Genomic DNA, 19,706 nt, shown 5'->3' on the forward strand with positions numbered 1-19,706 from the left:
GAAAAGACTGGTCCGGATTTTATTAAAAGTTCAGCACCAGTAAATACAAAAAAAAAAAAAAAAAAAAGCAACTGTGCAAGTCAGGAAGTATTAAATTAACGGAGCTTAAGGCTACAGAGGGCTGGTGTGGTGAAAATTCAAGGCACACTCAGGGCATGGGCGACGCAGCCTCGCCAGGCTGTAGCCACGCAGCAGCACGGGGACACCGGCACACCGAGCCCCGTTTAGCACCGCGCCATGGGCTCCAAAGGGACCCTGGGCCCTGGGGGCTGGCAAGTGGGCTGGGAGGCTGGAGGCACCAGGGTGGGAGCCCCGGGGAGCCCCGAGGAGGGGCAGGACCGGCACACGTGCCTGGCTCCAGCAGCACCCAGAGCAGGGGCAGCCCCTCGAAACAATACGGGGTTCAGTCCTGGCGCAGCCCCCCCCGGTCCTGGGAAGGAGCTGAGGGACACAGTAAGCCCCAGTGCTGCAGGGAACCACCGCTGGCCAGGGCTCCTGGGGACATCGAGGACAGGGGTGGCCCAGGGGCAGCTCCTGGGCAGGCAGGGGGGTTCGGTGGTATGCACGGAGAGCAATCAGGCTGCGCTCAGGGCAGCAGATGCCCGAGAGCAAAGGCAGCCCTGCCGCAGAGCACCAGCCAGGAGCAGCCCTTCCCTGTGAGCCCAAGGTTCTGCGCGGTGGCTGGTAGGAGCCCGAAGCCTGGCGTCCCCAGGATGGCATCGCAGGGCCACCGCCGTCCAGCTCTGTCGTGGCCGGGCACCCCTTCACCTGACTCACTGCAGGGTCTCTGCAAACAAGGAGGGCTCGGTGGCACCGGGGCACGGGCAGCAGCTACCCCCGACCCCGCGGCCCCAGCCCTGGCGTCAGGAACCTTGGTCGGCTTTGTCCCCTTTGGTCTTGGGCTCCTGCCACCACTCTGCAAAGAATCCCTCCTCGTAGTCGCCTTCACCCTCGAACTCGCCATCGGAGGGCAGGTCCCGCGCCTCCAGCCCCTCATCACCGTCCACCTCCATCTGCAGAACAGGATGGGCAGGAGGAGGCAGCGGGGCTCAGCAGCCCCATCTGCAGCCTCTTCTCCAGGGCTGCTTGGGGGTCGGACCCCCTAGGCGGAGGAAGGGTCCTGCCCCAAATTACCCACAGCACCCACCCGCACCACTCAGCACCCCCAAACGCACCCGCTGCACCCACACCGGGGCCATCGTTTACCTCGTCGTCAGCCTGCAGGTACTGCCTGGCAAACTCCAGCATCTTCTTCTGGGTGGCCGTCTGGTTGTGGTAGCGCACGGCTTCCTGGGCACGGGGAGGCAGCAGGGGCCGCGTCAGTCCCTCCGCCGCTGGCAGAGCCACAGAACAGGGGGGTTGGGGGGGTCCTCACCGGCCGGGGCTCGAAGTCCTCCTCCTGCAGGCGCCAGCGCTCGCGGTGGAAGCGGTAGTAGACCAGGTTCTGCTGCATCACGGCATCACCCGGGTCAAAGAGCATGTAGCTGGAGACGCTCCTCACTGCGTCCCGCACATCGTTCACTGTGGGGAGCAGCACGGGGTGACACGGGGGGTGACACCCTGCCCAGGGGCCCACAGCACCCCAGAGTGTCCTGGGGTCACAGTCCCCTGCTCCCCACCAGCACTCACGCTTGTAGTAGGCGAACTGCAGGTAGTGGTACATGGTGGCCACAAACTTCTCCACGAAGTAGCCGCCCACGTTGGGGGTGAGCTCGGTCTCACAGTCCACCTTGCACTGCAGCACGCTCACGAAGTGGTCTGGGGAGAGGAGTCAGGCGCTGTGCCCCCGGCACCCCCACCACCAACCAGCCGGCCCCCGGCCCCCCGCCCGGTCACCTGCGATGGCAGGGTAGAAGTCCTTGAACTCCTGGAGCTCGTAGGCGCCCTCGCAGCCAGCCAGGCAGTCCTCGTACGCCTTGTAGTACTCAGCCAGCGCCTGCTCCATGTCGGCCGCACTGCTCCGGAAATCCCCGTTGTTGTACAGCTTCACCGACCGCACGAATATCGGCTGCCGGGGACCAAGTGGGTGCCACTCATCTCCCTGTCTCCCCCCGAGGCAGCTCCATCCCCAGCACAGGCCCCACAGAGATGCTCTTTTGTGGTGGCAGGAGGTGGGCGACCAGGGCTCAGCGAGGGAGAGCCACTTCCCCTGGGGTTCGGCAGGACCAGGCGCACACCGAGCCCTGGGGAGCCCCTCTCCCACCCCAGCCCCTCCTCACCTCGTAGGGCTGAGCCTCCAGGTCGACCAGGTATTCATCCACATCCACCATCGTCTTGTAATAGTTCAGATACCTCAAGGTCATCTCGTGCTTGGGGTTCTTCTGCAGGAAGGTGTGGGCAGCAGACACTGCTTTCTCGATCTTATTTGACTGGGGAGGGATGAAGAGCGGGTGCAGCAGGCTGCTGGAGCCCACGCTGTGGCTGTGGGGGGCTCAGCACCCAACCCCGGGGCTGCAGGGCGGAAGGCTGGTCCTCAGGGGGGACGAGCCTGGCACCCACAGTGCCAGCCCTGAGCCCAGTCATCTGCTGGCAGCGATGGACAGACAGGACCCAGGACCACAGACAACACAGATAAATCCAGCCCACACAGTGGTCACCCATGCCCAGCCCCACAAACCTCTCCCTCCGTGCCCATGGTGGGAGCGGAGACGGCTCAGCCCCTTGGGGACCCCCACATCAAGCCAGGAGTGACCCGCGTGGCACGGATTTGATCCACACATCTGCTCTCCTTGGGCACCGCCACCAGCCCGGGCAACGGCCCCGCTCCCCCCCGGCTTTGGGAGCTCTCAAGTTGCAGCATCAGGGGAGCGGGATTGGGGGGGGGTTGAATGATCCATCCATGAAGTGGGGTTTGGGCCAGAGGGAGCGAGAGGAAAAGGCATTAAGGATCCAGGCCAGGCTGTCCCTGCCACTGCCAGGTGAGCGGGGCAGCGCTAAGCACTAAAGCAGCATCCACGGGACACCGGCCAGTGGCCACGCTGGGACCCGCACCAGCACCCGGGCTGGGGGGGGAGGGCAGCATCCCCTGCCAGAGCAGCTCTGCCCAAAGGGGGGTCACCCCGGGGCGATCCCTTAGGAAACCTCCCTCCATTAAACCTCCCTCCACGTCTGCAGTGTGAGCCCGAGCAAGTGATTGTCCCTGACGGAGCACCCAAACACGTGTCCCGCAGCAATCATGGGGGCACCGGACCCACCAGCTCGGGCCCCTCAGCTGGGGCAGCCCCTGTGCCCCCCTCCCCAGGCAACGCTCTGCCTGGCCAGGGGGACCTTGGGGGACCAGGGCAACGCAAGGCGGGGTTGGGGGACACAACCACTGGGGCCCCCTGTCCCGGGTGCACCCCTCACATCCTGCCTGATGCGTCCCAGATGATGGTGACGTGCCACGGCGCAGGGGCAGGATGGAGGAGCCGGGGGGGGGATGCCAGATGGGGAGTGCAGGATGGGGGATGCAGGATAGAGGGGAGCAGGGATCAGGGGGCGCAAATCAGGGGGTGCAGGCTGGTGGTGTAGGATGGGAGCACAGGATGGGGGGACAGCAAGACAGGGGTGTCAAAGAGGAGGTATAGGACAAGGGTGCAGGATGAGGGGTGCAGGATGGGGGTGTGCCCGATGGGGGGCAGGATGGAGAGGTGCAGGATGGAAGGTAGAAGAGGAGGCGCAGCCAGGGGGCACAGGACCCTCCTCACTCCCCCCCAAGCCACGTTGCGCGGCATTTGCGCGCCGCCCGGCTCACCTTGAAGAGCGCGTAGTGCAGGTACTGGTAGGGGAGGCGGCGCTGGAAGTCGCGCAGCGTCTGCGCGGGAGGGTAGCGCAGCTGGAAGACGGGCAGGTCGCGCTTGCAGGCGCGCAGGCAGCCTGCGCGGCGCAGCAGCCGCCCGAAGAGCTGCATCTCCCGCTCCCACTCCCACGCCGCGGGATCCCCCCCCACGGGGGGCTCCTCCGCGGGGTCCCCCTCCGCGGGCGCGGCGCAGCGGCGGTGGCAGTGCGCCTCGCTGTCCCGCAGCAGGCGGTGGAGCCGCAGACTGGCCTCCAGCGCCCGGGCGCTCTCCGCCCACTGCGCCTCCGCGTACTGCGCCAGCGCCCGCGCGTAGGCGCGCTGCAGCGGCTCCAGCGCGGCCGCGGGGAATCCGCGCACGCTGTACTCCTCGTACTGCGCCGCGCACAGCCCCGCCGCCAGCAGCAGCGCCAGCGCCGCGCCGCCCATCCCCGCCGCCGCCGCCGCGCACTGCCCGCGCAGCGCCGCGCAGCGCTCCGCGCAGGGGGCGGGCGGCGGGGAAGGGGCGGTGCGGGGCGGTGCGCGCAGGGTCTTAGTGCGGCTCTGCGCGGCTGGCGCAGCGCCCCGCGGGGTGTACGGAGCGGGTGCTCGGTGCTGCGCGTTCAGCGGGGCGCGGCCAGGGGGGGGTGCGCGCAGTCCTGCGCCCTCCCCACGGCGGGATCGGTGCCCCACGCTGCGGGGAGTCACTCCAGACTCACAGGGTGCACCCACGCTGCGGGGAGTCGCCCCGCGCCCCACATTCTCAAGGTGCACCCCACGCTGCGGGGAGTCGCCCCGCGCCCCACATTCTCAAGGTGCACCCCACGCTGCGGGGAGTCGCCCCACGCTCTCAGGGTGCACCCCACGCTCTCAGGGTGCACCCCACGCTGTGGGCTCCAGAGGATGCGCTCGGGACTGAGGGTGCAGAGAGGGGGGTGCTGGGGTGCGCTTAGTGCCACCCTGCGCTGCTCGGGGACGGACCCCCCAGCCCGGCTGTGCCCTGCGCTGGTTTGGCTGCTGGCTGGTGCCGAGCTGGAGGCCACACGCCTTGCGCTGCGCCAGATCCCAGGCCCCAGGGCTGCACCGCGCCAGGCCTCGGCACGGCCACGCTGGCCCCAGCCCAAGCCTAGCACTTTGTTGCCGGCTGGACAGTGGTGTTGAGGGATGTCCCAGTGCGGGGCGGGAGCCAGGACGCTGCCGAGGTTTCTTCCTGCGGAGCAGAGGCCGTTGGCAGTGCCCAGCACCTCCCTGCAAACGAGCAGCTCGACAGCACGCAGGCTGGGATGCCATCGCCCCTAAGTAACGCTCACTTGCCCCAGAGCCAGGGGCACTGTGCCATGGGGAGAGCCCCGAGTCCCCCCGAGCTACCGGTGGTGCACTGGGGAGCTGCAGAGCACCCCCGGGCTGGGCTCGGGGGACATGGCAGCTCTCAGCAGTCACGCTGTGCCTCGGAGAAGCTGGGTTTCAGCTTTTGGTTTATGGACTGTCGTATTTTCCCCCTGGGACTCGCCGAGGGCTCTTACCACGGCGCCTGTCTCTTCCCGACGGGTTTGGGGGAGCGGGGATGTGCGGGCAACACGTACGTGTGCATTTGGTGCTGTTCCTGTTTGTGTAAGGCTGTTAGAGGGGTAGTTTCACATTTTTAATCACTCCATTCAGTAGAAGACCTGTCAGCAGCAGGTTGAAGAGCAGTAGGTGTTATTAAAGCAGTTAATTCCTTGTATTTACTCTGCCCAACTGCCGGGGACCCGAGGGGCAGCACCCCGAGCCGCGGGAGCCGTGGCCCGGGAGCAGCGGCGCTAGGACCCGGGGATGGGACGGGATGGGACAAACTGCTTCCCAAATGGCTCTCCGAGCGCTCTCAGGAGCTCTCTCCGGCGTCCTCCCCCGCAGAAGGCCTGCCCAGAAAGGGAGGAAAAGAAAAAACCCAAAAAAGAAAAAAAAAATAAGAGAGAGAGAATAATACACCCCCGGCAGCAGCCCCGGCCGCGGTGTCCGCCCGCGGGGAACGGTCCCGGCGATGCCGCGGGGCGACTCGGGTGGGAGCGGGGCCGCCCAGGCCCGGGCTCCACGTGTACAGAAATTCCAGCGGCGCCGGGGCCGGGCCGGGAACGGGGGGCGGCCCCGGGAAGGGGCGGCCGGGCCGGCCCCGCCGCTCCGCCTCCCCCCGTCCCGCCGCTCCGCTCCCCGCAGGCTCCCAGCGCCATGGCCCCGGGCAGCATCATCATCATCCTCCTCCTCATCCTCCTCAGCGCCCTGGGGGCTCCGGCGCTGGGCGACCCCGGCCCCCTGGAAGACGTGGTGATAGACAGATACTATATCCCCAAAATCTGCCTGCGGGAGGTCCAGATGGGGGATTTCATTCGCTACCACTACAATGGGACCTTTAAAGATGGCAAAAAGTTTGACTCCAGGTATCGCCCTCGGCTCTTTCCCGGCTGCATGAGGCCCCGGCGCTGTGCTGCGGGGGGGGGTCCCTGCATGTCCCCCTCCCCAGCCCGCCCATCGCCCCACCGCATGCCCCAGGGCCAGCAGGCAGCAGGGTGGGGAGCCCGGGCCCCCCAGCTTTCACCCCAAGGAAGGCTTTTGGCGGGCATTGGGGGAGGGCGGGGATACCGGGGACCCCTGTACACGTGTCCCCGAGCGTGTCCCCGAGCGAGCTGCTGAGCGCAGCCCCCCTGGCCTGGGCTGCAGCCCTGGGTTTGGCAGCAGCCCCCCCTGCCCGGGCCAGGAGCCCGCAGAGCCCTGCACGGCCTCCTCTCTGGGGTGCCACGGGGAAGCCCGTCTCAGGCATGGGCAGTGTTTGGCCCCCACCGAGACACTCTGCGCTCAGGAACATGTATCTGCATGCGCTGCACAGGCAGGGAAAGCTCCTACAGCACTTTGAAACGTGGCAGCGGTGAAACCCCTTCATTACCTAAGAGGCTTCACTCCCGCTGGTCTTAGATTTTCTCGGCCCTTGCATCGATCCTGCTCCGCTCGCGCTGACTCTAAATCAGTGCTTAAGTTGGTGCAGCCCCTGATTTGCACCACCGTGAGCGGGGAGAACTGGGGACAGAAACAAACTGGGCTGTGCTGGAGCTCAGCCCCACACGGGAACAAGAACTTTCCAGAGGGGCATTTTTTCAGAGCCCTGGAAAGCAAAGAGATTCTGCTCTGGTGAAATGTGCGTTGTCTTTCTTGTGAGGGTGAACGGGGGAGAAAGTAACTGAGCCGTGTGCTGCTGCCTCCGCTGCTGCTCCGCACCCCGGATGCAGCGGGAGCCTGGGGACATTCGCTGCTAAAATAACTCCTTGTCCCGGGGCCTGCAGCGTGCTGCCCGGAGACGGCCTCCGCTGCACGCCACAGGGGATGAAGGATTTCAATTTATCTGAAATGGCCCCAGTTGCATCGTGGAGTATTTTAAGATTTAGAAATAAAAACAAATTTGCAGTTTAAAAATGAGGCCTGGGACATCTTCTTTCCTCCTCGCTGCATAAAGCTCCAAACGTGCCGTATGCGGAATGATTTGGAAGCAGCAGAAAGCCTGGGAGCAGCCAGCCTCCAGCCCAGGGCGCCGGGTGAAATCTGGGGAGGGTGTTGGTGGGTTTAGTCCAACTGGAAGTGTCACCCAGGGGGCCCGATCCCCAGTTCCCCCCCATCTGAGGGTGCAGGATCAGGCCAGAGCCCTGACCGGTGTCATGGGATGCAGCTCCCCCCCGGCAGCGCAGGATCGATCCTGTCAGGATCAATGTCTCTTTGCTGGGGGGTGAGCTGGGGGCTCTGTCTGCAGCACAGGGACCCAGGGATGGGGCAGCCCCGTCCCCTGCTCTGCTCCTGCAGCAGCAGGCACCCAGGAGCCCTGTGCCATCCCTCGGGGTTTGCAGGGTCTGTGGTTTGGCTCTGGATCAGCCCTGAGCCCTTGGCGCTGGCACTGAGCACCCCCAGCACCAGCGGCTTTGGGGGCTTCGCCCTTCGCCCGCACGTCGCTGACGGGTCTGTCCCTTTGCCCCAGCTACGACCGAGGGGCCACGGTGGCCGGCGTGGTGGGCGTCGGGCGGCTGATCACTGGCATGGACCGGGGGCTGCAGGGCATGTGCGTGAACGAGCGGCGTCACCTCATCGTGCCCCCCCACCTGGGCTATGGCAGCATCGGCGTGGGTAAGGGGCTGTGGGACGGCGGGGGATGGAGGGACGAAACCCCCCGGGGCCAGCCTTAGTGAGGAGAGAGCTCCGGGGTCCAGCCGGCGAAGGGTGGCCTGGGCAAGTGGTGCCTACGCAGGGTGTCCCCGGGAATGAAGGGTCTTGCTGCTTTCCCGGGGGCTGGATGCGTGGCCAGCAGCCCCAGGCAGCCGTGGGCTCGGGAGGGCTTTAGGGGACAGGCCCTCGGCTCACCTGGGCTCGCTGCTGCTCCCCCCTAAGGTGCTCTGTCCTTGCTGCCGCCCCTTTAGCGGGGCTGATCCCCCCAGATGCCACCTTGTACTTCGACGTCATCATGCTGGACATCTGGAACAAGAACGACAAGCTGCAGATCACCACCCTCTCCAAACCCCAGCACTGCAACCGCACGGTGGAGAACTCGGACTTCGTGCGGTACCACTACAACGGCACGCTGCTGGACGGCACCCCCTTCGACTCCAGGTATGGGGCACTGGTGCTGGGGTGCACCCTCGCCACCAGGCTGGGGGCACCAGGGATGGCAGGGGCCGGGAGACACTGGCCTGGGGCAGGACATGGGGGCCCACGCTGCACCCCAGTCAGAGCAGACTCCCTTCTGTTCTCCCTCCCTGCACCCCGGCAGGGCTGGTGCAGCTCCGTGACCCCCAGACCAGCCCCCCGCGTGGCACCGCTCGGGCTGGGGGAGATGTTGTGGCCCCGGACTCACACAGACACACACCCCCCCTCATTCCTCTCCACCAGCTACAGCAAGGACAGCACCTACGACACCTACGTGGGCACGGGCTGGCTGATCAAGGGCATGGACCAGGGGCTGCTGGGCATGTGCGCTGGGGAGAAGAGGAGCATCATCATCCCCCCATTCCTTGCCTACGGGGAGAAGGGCTACGGTGAGTTGGGCATCACCCCGTCGTGGCCGGCCCCTTCCCTCCCCGCTCTGAGCCCCCCACAGGGCATCAGGACCCTTGTCCGGGCTCACCCATGTCCACTCCCCAGGGACGGTGATCCCACCACAGGCCTCGCTGGTGTTCAGCGTGCTGCTGGTCGACTTCCACAACCCCAAGGACAGCGTCTTCCTGGAGCACCTCGAGGTGCCAGAGTCCTGCAAGCGAAGGGCTGTGACTGGGGACTTTGTCCGCTACCACTACAACGGCACGCTCATGGACGGGACACTCTTCGACTCCAGGTGTGGGGAGGGAAGTGGCCGAGTGGGGAGACCCCCCCATGTCCTCTCCTGCCCCACGCTCCGCAGCCGGCTGCAAGGAGAGGCAGGAGAATCAGGGGGGAAGGTGGAGAGGGTGGTAACAGGCATGAAATAGGCTAAAAAAGACAATACCTGTTTACTGCATCCCTAGGAGCAAGGTTTGGCTCCTGGGGGAGCAGGGCAGAGGCTGGGAGAAGGGGCGCGGGGGGTACAGGGGTTGGGGAGGGTTGATGGGCCAGGCTCTCCTGCATGACGGTGCCGGGGGCTTCTCTCGCCGCAGCTACTCCCGCAATCACACCTACAACACCTACATTGGGAAGGGCTACATCATCCCCGGCATGGACCAGGGCCTGCAAGGGGTCTGCGTGGGAGAGAGGCGGCGGGTGGTCGTCCCCCCACACCTGGCCTACGGGGAGAACGGAGCAGGTAAAGGGCAGCCCCGCACGGTGCAGCCCCCGGCTGTGGCATCCCCCCCTCCAGCCCTGAGCACCGTCACACTGCAGGGCTGACATGGGGAATGCACTGGTCAAGTGGGGCCAGCTCCTCACGCCGAGGGGCTACCACCACCCCCAGGGCTCTGGGTGTTGGGTGGGGGTGTTGTGGGCAGGGGAAAGGCTGGTGCCAGCGCATGCAGAGCCAGGGCTCCAAGGGACGAGACACCACAGGGCATGGGAAAAAACAGGGAAAGGCTTTACCAGCCCCACGGTGCTCCCAGCCCCTCTCCCAGCACCTCTCCTCATCCTCCTCTTCCAGGGAACAAAATTCCTGGCTCAGCCGTGCTCATCTTCGACGTCCACATCATCGACTTCCACAATCCTGAGGACCCGGTGGAGATTGAGACCGTGTACCGGCCCGAGGGCTGCAACGTCACCACCCGCGACAGAGACTTCGTCCGCTACCACTACAACTGCTCCTTGCTGGACGGCACCAAGCTCTTCTCCTCGTGCGTGCCTTTCCTGTGCTTTCCTTCCCAGGGCCACATCCTGCCCGGCGCTGGGCACCGGAGCCGCGCTGGGAGCATCAGCTCTTTGCAACCGGCAGCACCGGAGCATCAGCCGTGGGGCCGCAGGGACTGTGCTGTGGGGTGGAGGGTGCGGGGTTTGGGGGCACAGCGGGACGGAGGGGGCCAGGTTTGGGGTGGTCGAGGGGAGGGTGTGGGATTCAGGGCACGGTGGGATGGAGGGCACAGGATGTGCGGGCACGGTGGGGCTGCCCACTGGGTCTGAGGGGCTTCCTCAGCCGCCTGGTCTTCTCTGTGCCTCCTGCAGCCACGACTACGAGAAGCCCCAGGAGGTGACTCTGGGGACAAACAAGGTGATCGAGGGGCTGAACAGTGGCCTCCTCAACATGTGTGCGGGGGAGAGGCGGGTGCTCATCATCCCCCCCCACCTGGGCCACGGGGAGAGCGGAGGTAGGGACCAGTGTGTTCAGGGGGGAAACGGGGGGGTTCTGCCTTGCTGAGCCGCTGCTGGGCTCCTGCAAGCCCCGGCTGGGGGCTGGAGGCTTTTCCCCATCAGCGGCCAGGGCTTTGCTGGGCTCCCCCGAGGTGCAGCACCTCCGCTTGCCTTTCAGCCCGGGGGGTGCCCGGCAGCGCTGTGCTGCGCTTTGAGGTGGAGCTGGTCTCCATGGAGGAGGGGGTTCCCGAGGGCTACCTCTTCATCTGGCACGGGGACCCTCCGGCAAACCTCTACGAGCAAATGGACCTCAACAAGGATGGGGAGATCCCGGCCGACGAGGTGAGCGAGGGCCCCGAGTGCTGCCAGCCCTGGGTTTAGGGGGTGTGGGAGGAACAGGGGGTGCAGGGGAACCCCCCAGGGAGCAGCACCCGAAGGGCACCGCAGTCCCCGGCACTTGGGAGCCTGAAGAGCTATGCAGGAAGAACACCCCAGCCCCGAGCATCGCTGCTGTTGGCAGGGCTGTGACGGGGCAGGGACACCGAGGGCAGCCTGTGCCCTTGTCCCTGCCCCATCCCCGCTGCTGCATGGAGCAAAGCGGCATCTCCCCCCTCTCCCGCTGCAGTTCTCCACCTTCATCAAGACCCAGGTGGCGGAAGGGAAAGGCCGCCTCATGCCCAGCTCCGATCCGGAGAAAGTCATCGCCGACATGTTCAGGAACCAGGACCGCAACCAGGATGGGAAGATCACCGCCGAGGAGCTGAAGCTGAAGTCGGATGAGGACCAGGAGAAGATCCACGAGGAGCTCTGAGGATTAGACTTCACTTTCCCCTGGAGACAGGACTCATCCCCGTTGTGCCACCACCGATCCCCCCCCCGGCTGCCCTAGGAATCTGCCCCTGCCCCTCCCCAGCCCTGCAGGGGGGTGTATTTTGGTTGTTTGGTTTTTTTTCCCCTATTATTTAACTGAGGGGTTTTTTGATGTGTTCCTCCCAAGCAGGAAAACTCGCCAACCCCCAGCTAATAAACCCAGGCCAGAAGGTGGGAAACACCCACGTTCCTGGGAATCTCGATGCCCCACGAGGATGGCAGCGCCCACGTTTCCTCACGCTGCCCGTCCCCTCGGGCTCCCCAGCCCCGCAGACGATGCCTCTGCCGTGGAGCGGGACTGAGGGTGCCAGACCCTGCCCTGCCCCGCGCTGCTGCCAAACCCTGCTTCGACCCCCTGCTCTCGGCTCCCCACGGATGGGCTGGGGCAGCGGTGTGTCCCCCCCCAAGCTCCCTCATCCTCAGCCAGCGACTGCAGGTCCCGCTGCTGCCTCTCGGGCGGGCAGGAGGGGGCTTCCCTCCACTTCTACCCCAGCATTTTGTAGTTTAGGGTTAGGGTTTGGGATTTTTTTTATATACACTTATAAAATTTTGTAGAGAGGAGAAATAAAGAGAAGCCTTTGGTGCTGGTCCCCACTGCCGTCCTCCCCCCAACGACAGGCTGGAGGGGGCTCAGGTTCCTGGGGTGAAACCAAGGTGCCCCACATGGATCCACCGTTACAGAAAGCCTTGCGCCCCCCAAGACAGTGGGATGGGACCTGGCAAACCCCTTGTCAGCAGGGAGAAGGAGAGAAACCCTCTCCCACCCAGACCCTCAGGGAGCAGCATCGTCCCCATCCACATCCTCAGCGACAGCCCTCAGTCATCATGAAAAATCAGCCCAATTTTCTGTTGACGCTCATTAGCTGGGCGCTCTCAGGTTTGCCAGTTGTGACCAGCACGGCCCCACCACCTCCCACCCGCTCCAGAAGCTTTTGCACAGCGTCTCGCAGGCGGAGATAAAAGAAACGCGAGAAGAGAACAGTGCAAAGGGTCAGAGCGAACCCCTCAAACGACAACGTACCTTGCACCAAATAAATAGTTTCCACTGGTTTCCATGGAGTTTGCCTTTGTGTCAGGTGACTTAGCCATGAAACATCCCTGCGTGTCTGGGCAAGACAAGCCTGGCCCGTCCCTGGCAGCCGGTGCCCGGAGGGAATTTGGGCTCCAGCGCCCGCTGGGTCGGTCGGGAGAGAGAGAAGCCAAAGCTCCACTCTGGGGTCCTCCAGCAGAGACAGAAAGCGCCTCAGCTCCCGTGCAAAGCCCCGGTGGGGCTGGGGGGCTCTGGCAGCGATGGGGATGACCCGGGGTGGGATGTGGAGATGCAGCACCAGCGCCAGCTCCGGGGAGGAGAGCGGCTCCGTGGCGCTGGGTACGAACTGCCCGGGGCCCAGCTTCAGCCAACGCTTTTATTTCAACAAGAAGAACGGAGCCTGCGTTTCAGAATCACGTTTACTCATCCATTGCATGGAGGGCAGCAAGGGCTGGACCCGGAGCAGCCGGAGCTCAGCAGCCAGCGCTGCCCACACTGGGACACTGTGACAGTAACGTCCCCAAAGAGCCGTAGCAGAGCTCTCCCTGCACCAGCACAGGCTCTGGCCGCCGTCAGGATGGGACGTGAATGCAGTTTCCCACGTAAGGGTCTGAATTTGCCCCTTGCTGCCTCTGCTTTACTCCTTACGCTCCCAGAGGTTACAAGAGGCCGCTTCCTATTGCTGCTCTGAGAGTCCAGGATCAGCCCAGCAATTTAGGACAGAAACATGGTTAGCTAAAATATTCCCTAAAAACCAAAATGCTGCCATTGGCCTCTCCTCCCCCATCCACACCCTCGGCTGCAAACGTGCCATTCCTGGCCCCCGGCCCTCGCCAGACAGACTCACCGCTCACTCCATGCAGGGATGACTGGAAAAGCCTTTTTTTTTTTCACAGCCCGAGCTGTAATGGAGCAAGAGGGGGAGCAGGTCGGGGGCGCGGGGGCCAGGGAGCTTGGGGGACGTGGGGCTGGGCGATGCTGCGCCCGTCAGGGCCACACCAGCCCACAGGCGGGTGGCGACAGAGCCCAGCCCTGGCACTCTGAAGCCCACAGAAAACAGGACGAGAGAGAAAGAGACTTGTTTTCTTAGACAGGGACACAGTAAAATTAAACAGCTTCCATCTAAAACGGGACTGTCCTCAAGCCACAGCAAACGATCTCCATTTCTGTGCTCCGCCGCTGAAGCAAGCGCAGAAATTCTCTACCAAAACGATTAAATGGTTTGCTGTGGCCTCAGGCGGTGGCAGGGATGGAGTCCCGAGGGGGGATGGAGTCCCGAGGGGGGATGGAGCAGAACCAGGCACAGTTTGGGTAAAGGGAGTGGAGAAGCTTCCTCCACTTCCCCCGTCCCACTGCAGGGCTGACCGAAGGGGGCTGCTGAGGTCGGGACCCTGCCCAGCGCCAGGATGGAGCCCAGCAGGTACCAGAAGATCCACTCCAGCTTTGCCAAGGGAAGGACACTCACTGCCCAGGTGCCTTCCTGAGGGGCCGGAGCTGTGTTCCCAGCTCATGTCTCCGTAAGGATGTACCGGAGAATCCCATTGACCACATCCAGCGTCTCGTCGCTCTCCAGCACGATGTCGTAGGCATCCAGGTACTTCCCCCTTCGCTCCTCCACCTGCAGCCGGGACGGGGTGGAGAGGAGGGGGCCACAGAGAGAGAGAGGACTGTAAGTGCCATCAGCCAAAAACAAAGATGCTGCACCCACAGCCGTTGCACCTCTTAATGGTACCGAAAGGAGGGGTCAATAACCACCCCAACAATGCCCCAGGGGCACTTGGAGCTCAGCAGACACCCCCCAGCTCCCTCTGCACCCCCCACGGGAGCTTATATGAATCTCTAACAGCCCCCTGCCCCTCTCTGCTGCCCCTCAGGCTTCAGACCTGGGGAAAGCTGGCAGGGAAGTGAGACAACTGCTTCTCACACCCACCTTGTCGTTGAGAAAGCCAATCTTGAGGATATTCTCCACACTGGGAACGCCGTCTGCCATCGTCAGATCACCCATGGAGTCCCCCAGCAAGATGATGCTCGTCCTCGTGCTCAGCTGCTGGAAATACTCCGTCCCCTGCAGGACACTGTTGTTCTTGTTGTAGGTGTGGATGAGAGGTGCCTTGAAATGCGTGAGGACTCCCTGTGCAAAGAGGACACACAAGTTGATCCCGCAACAATCCCTCCACTGGGCTGCAGTGGGCAAACTGGGGGGGACGCTCACAGGGCACCAGGTCTCATCTTGGAGTCACCCTCGAGGAGTCTGGAAACCCATCAGCCACGAAACACCTGGAGACAGTTCCCAGGAGTCCCCTTTTGCAGGGCAAGCCCTTCCCAAAGGTGAGAAGGAACCCAAAGGATAGAGATCCTGGAGACCTTGGTCAGGGCTCTGTGCTGCCCTGGAGCTGGTCAGGGGCCATGAAAGCCACAGCCAGGAGAGCCCCAGGGTAGAGCAGGACCCTTGCAGAGGGCAGGACTGTCCTGCTGTCCCGTGCTCTGCCGAGGGCAGCGTGTCCCAACACAACACCCGTGGGAACAGAGGCTTTCATTGTAAGAGACGTGCAATTTTCTACTGCACACTGGGACTTTTCAGGCTTCAGCACGTCAACAAAGGCCTTCCAAGCTGCTTGAAAGGACATCTGGCCTTCAGATCAGGAGAGACCTCTGTGGTTAACTCCATCCTCTCCCTGCACTATGACAGAGCACAAAGTGCTGGACACAGAGACGGCAGTGCCCTTCTGCCACCAAAAAGCATATTTGGAAGGTGAGGAGTCAGTCCCTGAGACCATGAGCAGATGTTCAGCTCATCTCGCACTCTCCCTGCCCACCTCACCCACCCTCTGCTCTCCTACTGCTGATCCAGCTCCACTGTGGGCAGGGGAACCTCTAACTTCAAAATGGGCAGCTTTTAACCCCATGGTGTCTGTTAAACAGGTCGCAGCCCTCAATCCCAGTCCAGTAACTCTTCTCTCCACAAGCTGACCACAGGTGCAGGATGCAGAAACTCACCTTATCGTCAAAGTCCATGTAGTTGGACACCACGTTGACGTTTGAGTAGAAGACATTGGCCTGACGGATAATCTCTTCTAGGATGTCACCGATGCCAGCGGAGAAGATGAACAGGGGGATGTTGTGCTTATGCAGCTGATCAAATAATTCATTGAATCCATCCCTGGGGCAGAAGTGTGCATTACACAGAACTGCATTACCTCCTCCCGGCTCGCAGTGAGGTGCCGTGGGCTGGGAGCACCCTCAGCCCAGCCACGAGGCTCCTATTTCTGCCCGGGACTCCCCAAACACAAACGCACGCCTGAGCTCAGTCTGCCAGGACACGATTTCCATGCAGAAGGGGAACCTGGGCTCATGAAAACCCGGGCAGACGGTACCCTCTCCCCTCTGAGACTGGCAGCTCGTTCAAACCAAGGCTCCCTGAGCCCGTTTTAGGACGGTCTCTGCCACCGCCAGCTTTAACAGCAAGTCCTAGCGCAACATTTTTGTTCTGTGGGTGGGATGCGATGCTGAGCCAAGGGCCTGGATAGGGCCCGGCAGTTCCAGTGGGTGGAGAGAAGATCTCTCCTGGAAGAGGGGAGCTGCTCGCTGCCCCCCTGCCCTACAGACAGCCAAGGGCTCTGCCCAGCACTCGTCCCCTCGGCCGCTCCTGGCCAAGGCTCGCAGGCGGTGGCAGCGGTTCCTGAGCAGGAAGGAGCCAGCCCTGCAGGGAGCAGCCAGGCAGTGAGCTCGGGCTGTGGTCATGGTGCTGAGTTTTGGCTCTTTCACCGCTGGAGCTCTGCCCCAGGAAGGGATATTTGCATCTGCCACGCTCTGGAGGCTGCGTGCAGATGGGGTGAAAGCGAGGAGACCTCGCTCAGTGGCAGGAGAAAGGGCTGCAGGAGCACAGCCAGCCCCCAGCCCGTACCTCAGCATCACGTCCGACTCCCTGACGATCTGGGCTATGTCCCCCCTCTGGATCTTCTGCTGCGACAGCAGCTCGTGGGCCCTGGTCCACCTAGGGAAAGGCGACAGCGTGAGCTTCCCGGCAGCAGAAAGAGAACAACTACAGCTTCCCGGCACTGCCACCAAGCCTAGAGACAGCTCCAGCCTCATGCCTTGTAGTCCTCAGGGCAAGAAGTTGCCAGGACAAGGCCAAGCTCATCACATACAAGCACTCACCACTCCACCATGAGGGGACGTTTCTCTTCCAGGGTCCGGTTGGGATCGATCTCGATGGGGTAGTAATAGTGCAGCAGATCCTTCAGCTGGAGCGTCGTGCAGACGGAAAAAGAACAGAGTGAACATCACTCTTACCATCACATTTACCAAGAGATGGTAAACAACAAAAAAAAGCATTTCTGAATTCCTCCAAAGCATCACACCTCCTAATGAAAAGCACAACCAAAGCCGTTTCACTAAGTATCTGCAGTCTGAGCAAACCTGGGGAGCCCAGAGGACGCGTTAACTCCTGGCAGCCCGGGTGACTCTCGCCGGGCCTCAGATGCTGTGGGCACAGAGAAGCACACACGCCTCCTGCCTCTGATCAGACAGAAACTGCCCAGTTTCAGCATGCAAATCAAATTTTCCTTTTTAACTTCTCCTTCCACTGCCACCGGCTGAAACGCAGCCCAGACACTTGTCCCACTCTCTGTCCCAGCAGCCGGGCACAGCTTGGAGAGCTGTCACAGGACCCAGTCCAGCCTCCTGAGGACGGGTGACAGGGACGAACAACAGAGCCAAGCAGCAGTGCCTCACAAAACAGCACCTACCTTCTGCTTGCCATCCTCGCTGATAAGACGGCTGTTATCGAGGATATCTGTAAAGACAGTAAGATGGTGGCGTTGTAGCCCAGAAACATGAAAAGGCTTTTGAAAAGGAAGGTATCCTGTATCTCCAGTGCCAGCTCTGCCCGAAAACCAGCCGTGTGTGGCACCGACCCGAGCACCGCCTCGTCACGGGGGCTCGACCAGCAGCTCCTCTGCGAGCCCACCGCACACACCGACGGCGAGGAGAGAGCGGGGCAGCGCTGGCACGTCACAGGGTGCAGGCGTTCGAGGAGAAGCAGCATGAGCAGGGAGAGCTCCTGCAGTCGGCTGTGGGCGGCCGGGGGCCAGCAGCCACGGCTGCAAGTGGCCAAGGCCCGGAGCTGCCCCGAGAGCAAACAGGACGGAGCAGGCGGGCTGGGGAGCGGAGGGAGGCGGAGGGTGAGGGGAGCCGTGGGGACAGAACGCAAACAGGGAAAGCAAACAGAATTAGCAGCAGTGAAAACAACGGCCTCAACTCACTGTGCGAAGTGGGGCAGCGTCTGCCGTTGCACCCAAACCTGCTCAGCGTCATGTCGAAGTCAGAAATGACCTGGAAGGTGAGAGAAGACCAAATCCGTGCGTGCCCCAGCGCGCTCAGCCTGTGCCATAGCTCGGCAAAGGCCCCTCCAGCGCTGGGGGTCTCCCAGGGGCGCAGACCCACACGGCGGGGCACAGCGGCAGCGCACCCCGACTCTGCTGCCAGCTGTGAACCATGTCCTCATCTGAGACAGCCGGCACCCTCCCACCCCAGCACTCTTATCAGCACCAAATGGCTTAATCCTGCTGACGTGTTGCCGTGGGTGGAGGGGGGGGGTGTTGGGGATTGGCTCATATTTATAGTTTGCATAACAGGGAAGAAAAAGGCCCCTCCAGGGAGAGCCACCAGCCTAGGTCTCGACCAGAAAAATAGCTCCCATTCTCCCTCTCGTCTTAGTCTTTTAGAATCATAGAATGGTTTGGGTTGGAAGGGACCTTTAAGGACCCTCAAATCCAATCCCCTGCCCTGGGCAGGGACCCCTCCCACCAGACCAGGTTGCCCAGAGCCCCATCCAATCTGGCCTTGAATGGGACTGCCACAGCTTCTCTGGGCAACCTGGGCCAGTGTCTCACCACCCTCACCGTGAAACATTTCTTCTTTCTGCTGGCCACACTGCTGGGGATCCAGCCCAGGGTCTGGGGGGCTTTCTGGGCCGCCAGCAGACGTTGCTGGCTCATATTATTGTACTTGGCCTTGCTGAACCTCAGGAGGTTTGCACAGACCCACCTCTCCAGCCTGTCCAGGTCCCTCCCCTCCAGTGTGGCAGCCACTCCACACAGCTCGGTGTCACCACCAAACTTGCTGAGGGTGCCCTCGATCCCACTGACCATGCTGCCCACAAAGATGTTAAACAGCACTGGTCCCAGTACCGACCCCTGAAGGACCCCACTCGTCACTGGTTTCCACTTGGACATCGAGCCCTTGACTGCAGCTCTTTGAGTGCGACCATGCAGCCCGTTCCTGATCCACCAAGTGGTCCATCCGTAAAATCCATGTCTCTCCAGTTTAGAGACACGGTTGTCGCGGGGGTCAGTGCCAAATACTCCGTACAAACGCTCTGCACGGTACCTGCAGTTTGTTCACTCCCTGCTCCTTGATGGCCCGGATTATCCCCATCACACGCTCCGGCTGCTCCATGCGGACCGTGGCTTTCTCCAGCTCAGGCACCTGCGGGCAGAGCCCCCCCGCCCCGTTCGGTGGTGCCCCGGGGATCCCCGGCAACTCCTGGGGGACCGACGCCCTCGGGCCCCCGCGGGGCTCCCAGCTCCCCCTCTCCCCCCCGCGAGGGCCGTGCCCCCCAGCCCTGCTCCCTCGGGGGCAGCCTTTGCCCCCCCACCGCCCGCTGCTCCCCACCCCGCGCTCCCGGCCCACGCTCTGAGAACCCCGGGCCGGGCTCCCGCTCCCGCTCCCGCTCCATCCCGGCTCCGGCCCCGCAGCCCCGCGCTCACCATCGCGCCCCGCTCCGCTCCGCTCCGCGCCGGGGCCGCGCAGCCGCGGGGAGGAGCCTGGGCGGGGGCGGCGCCGGGGCCGGAGCGGGGCCGGGGGGTGGCAGGGGGTGCCCGGGGCCGGGGGGTACCCGGTGGCGGAGCGGGGGTGCCGGAGGGTACCCGGGGCCGGAGCGGGATTGCCCGGGTCCCCTCGCTGCGCTGCGGCCGGGGCTGCGCCTCCCCCCCCCCGGTACCGGCGGTTGCGTTTCCTCTGCAACGCGCTCCGAGGCAGGAAGGCGAAAGAGAAAGGAAAGAGAAAGAGGTTGTAAAAAAAAAAAAAAAAAAAGTACGTGGCAAGGGCTGTCATTTTCCCATCACGGCCCCATTCCCCCTCCCAGCGTTGCCACAAAACTCATTTAACATAAAACAACTCCACAGCGACAGGAAGATGAAAAAGCGGAAGGTGTTTTTTTCCAGGCCATGCTTTACATGGTTTACAACCAGGTGAAATAACATGAAAAAGCTGGAGGGGATGACAAGGCTGGGTTTG

At 63.2% G+C, this 19,706-nt stretch overlaps 3 protein-coding genes across 5 annotated transcripts; 1 reads left to right on the forward strand and 2 right to left on the reverse strand.

Annotated features, from left to right (window-relative positions):
* On the reverse strand, nucleotides 1-4,204 carry P3H4 (prolyl 3-hydroxylase family member 4 (inactive)). The gene is made up of 8 exons (XM_074162614.1): nucleotides 3,734-4,204; nucleotides 2,220-2,369; nucleotides 1,837-2,008; nucleotides 1,630-1,758; nucleotides 1,376-1,521; nucleotides 1,207-1,290; nucleotides 872-1,013; nucleotides 1-787 (listed from the first exon to the last, which is right to left on the reverse strand). The coding sequence occupies exons 1-8, from the start codon at nucleotides 4,202-4,204 to the stop codon at nucleotides 774-776; spliced, it is 1,308 nt and encodes a 435-aa protein (XP_074018715.1). The 3' UTR covers nucleotides 1-773.
* A 1,755-nt stretch (nucleotides 4,205-5,959) lies between these two features.
* On the forward strand, nucleotides 5,960-12,435 carry FKBP10 (FKBP prolyl isomerase 10). The gene is made up of 10 exons (XM_074162613.1): nucleotides 5,960-6,168; nucleotides 7,749-7,894; nucleotides 8,185-8,374; nucleotides 8,654-8,799; nucleotides 8,906-9,095; nucleotides 9,394-9,539; nucleotides 9,867-10,056; nucleotides 10,382-10,524; nucleotides 10,686-10,849; nucleotides 11,133-12,435. The coding sequence occupies exons 1-10, from the start codon at nucleotides 5,960-5,962 to the stop codon at nucleotides 11,316-11,318; spliced, it is 1,710 nt and encodes a 569-aa protein (XP_074018714.1). The 3' UTR covers nucleotides 11,319-12,435.
* Nucleotides 12,436-12,771: 336 nt separating this feature from the next.
* On the reverse strand, nucleotides 12,772-19,216 carry NT5C3B (5'-nucleotidase, cytosolic IIIB). Of its 3 annotated transcripts, none has more exons than XM_074162570.1 (9): nucleotides 19,178-19,216; nucleotides 18,798-18,896; nucleotides 17,672-17,741; nucleotides 17,156-17,202; nucleotides 16,566-16,651; nucleotides 16,312-16,401; nucleotides 15,405-15,567; nucleotides 14,338-14,538; nucleotides 12,772-14,025 (listed from the first exon to the last, which is right to left on the reverse strand). In XM_074162570.1, exons 1-9 carry the CDS (start codon nucleotides 19,178-19,180, stop codon nucleotides 13,915-13,917), a joined length of 870 nt encoding a protein of 289 aa, XP_074018671.1. In that variant the 5' UTR covers nucleotides 19,181-19,216; the 3' UTR covers nucleotides 12,772-13,914. The 3 variants fall into 3 exon arrangements, with proteins under 3 accessions (XP_074018671.1, XP_074018672.1, XP_074018673.1); XM_074162571.1 differs by lacking the exon at nucleotides 19,178-19,216 and adding an exon at nucleotides 19,112-19,172; XM_074162572.1 differs by lacking the exons at nucleotides 18,798-18,896; nucleotides 19,178-19,216 and adding an exon at nucleotides 17,878-17,937.
* Nucleotides 19,217-19,706: the final 490 nt, after the last annotated feature.

This window comes from Numenius arquata, chromosome 23, assembly GCF_964106895.1.
Source record: "Numenius arquata chromosome 23, bNumArq3.hap1.1, whole genome shotgun sequence".
Lineage (NCBI taxonomy): Eukaryota > Metazoa > Chordata > Aves > Charadriiformes > Scolopacidae > Numenius > Numenius arquata.

Bases quoted from the DNA above. Each gene is read 5' to 3' on its own strand.
- P3H4 (XM_074162614.1), bottom strand. From the start codon at position 4,204: ATGGGCGGCGCGGCGCTGGCGCTGCTGCTGGCGGCGGGGCTGTGCGCG. The intron at 2,370-3,733 runs GTGAGCCGGGCG...ATCCCTCCCCAG, and splicing joins TGCACTACGCGCTCTTCAAG to TCAAATAAGATCGAGAAAGC. The intron at 1,759-1,836 runs GTGACCGGGCGG...TCCTCTCCCCAG, and splicing joins CTTCTACCCTGCCATCGCAG to ACCACTTCGTGAGCGTGCTG.
- FKBP10 (XM_074162613.1), top strand. From the start codon at position 5,960: ATGGCCCCGGGCAGCATCATCATCATCCTCCTCCTCATCCTCCTCAGC. The intron at 8,375-8,653 runs GTATGGGGCACT...CCTCTCCACCAG, and splicing joins GGCACCCCCTTCGACTCCAG to CTACAGCAAGGACAGCACCT. The intron at 10,525-10,685 runs GTAGGGACCAGT...CTTGCCTTTCAG, and splicing joins GGGCCACGGGGAGAGCGGAG to CCCGGGGGGTGCCCGGCAGC.
- NT5C3B (XM_074162570.1), bottom strand. The intron at 16,652-17,155 runs GTAGGTGCTGTT...ACGACGCTCCAG, and splicing joins GCGAGGATGGCAAGCAGAAG to CTGAAGGATCTGCTGCACTA. The intron at 14,026-14,337 runs GTGGGTGTGAGA...TCCCGGCTGCAG, and splicing joins TTGGCTTTCTCAACGACAAG to GTGGAGGAGCGAAGGGGGAA.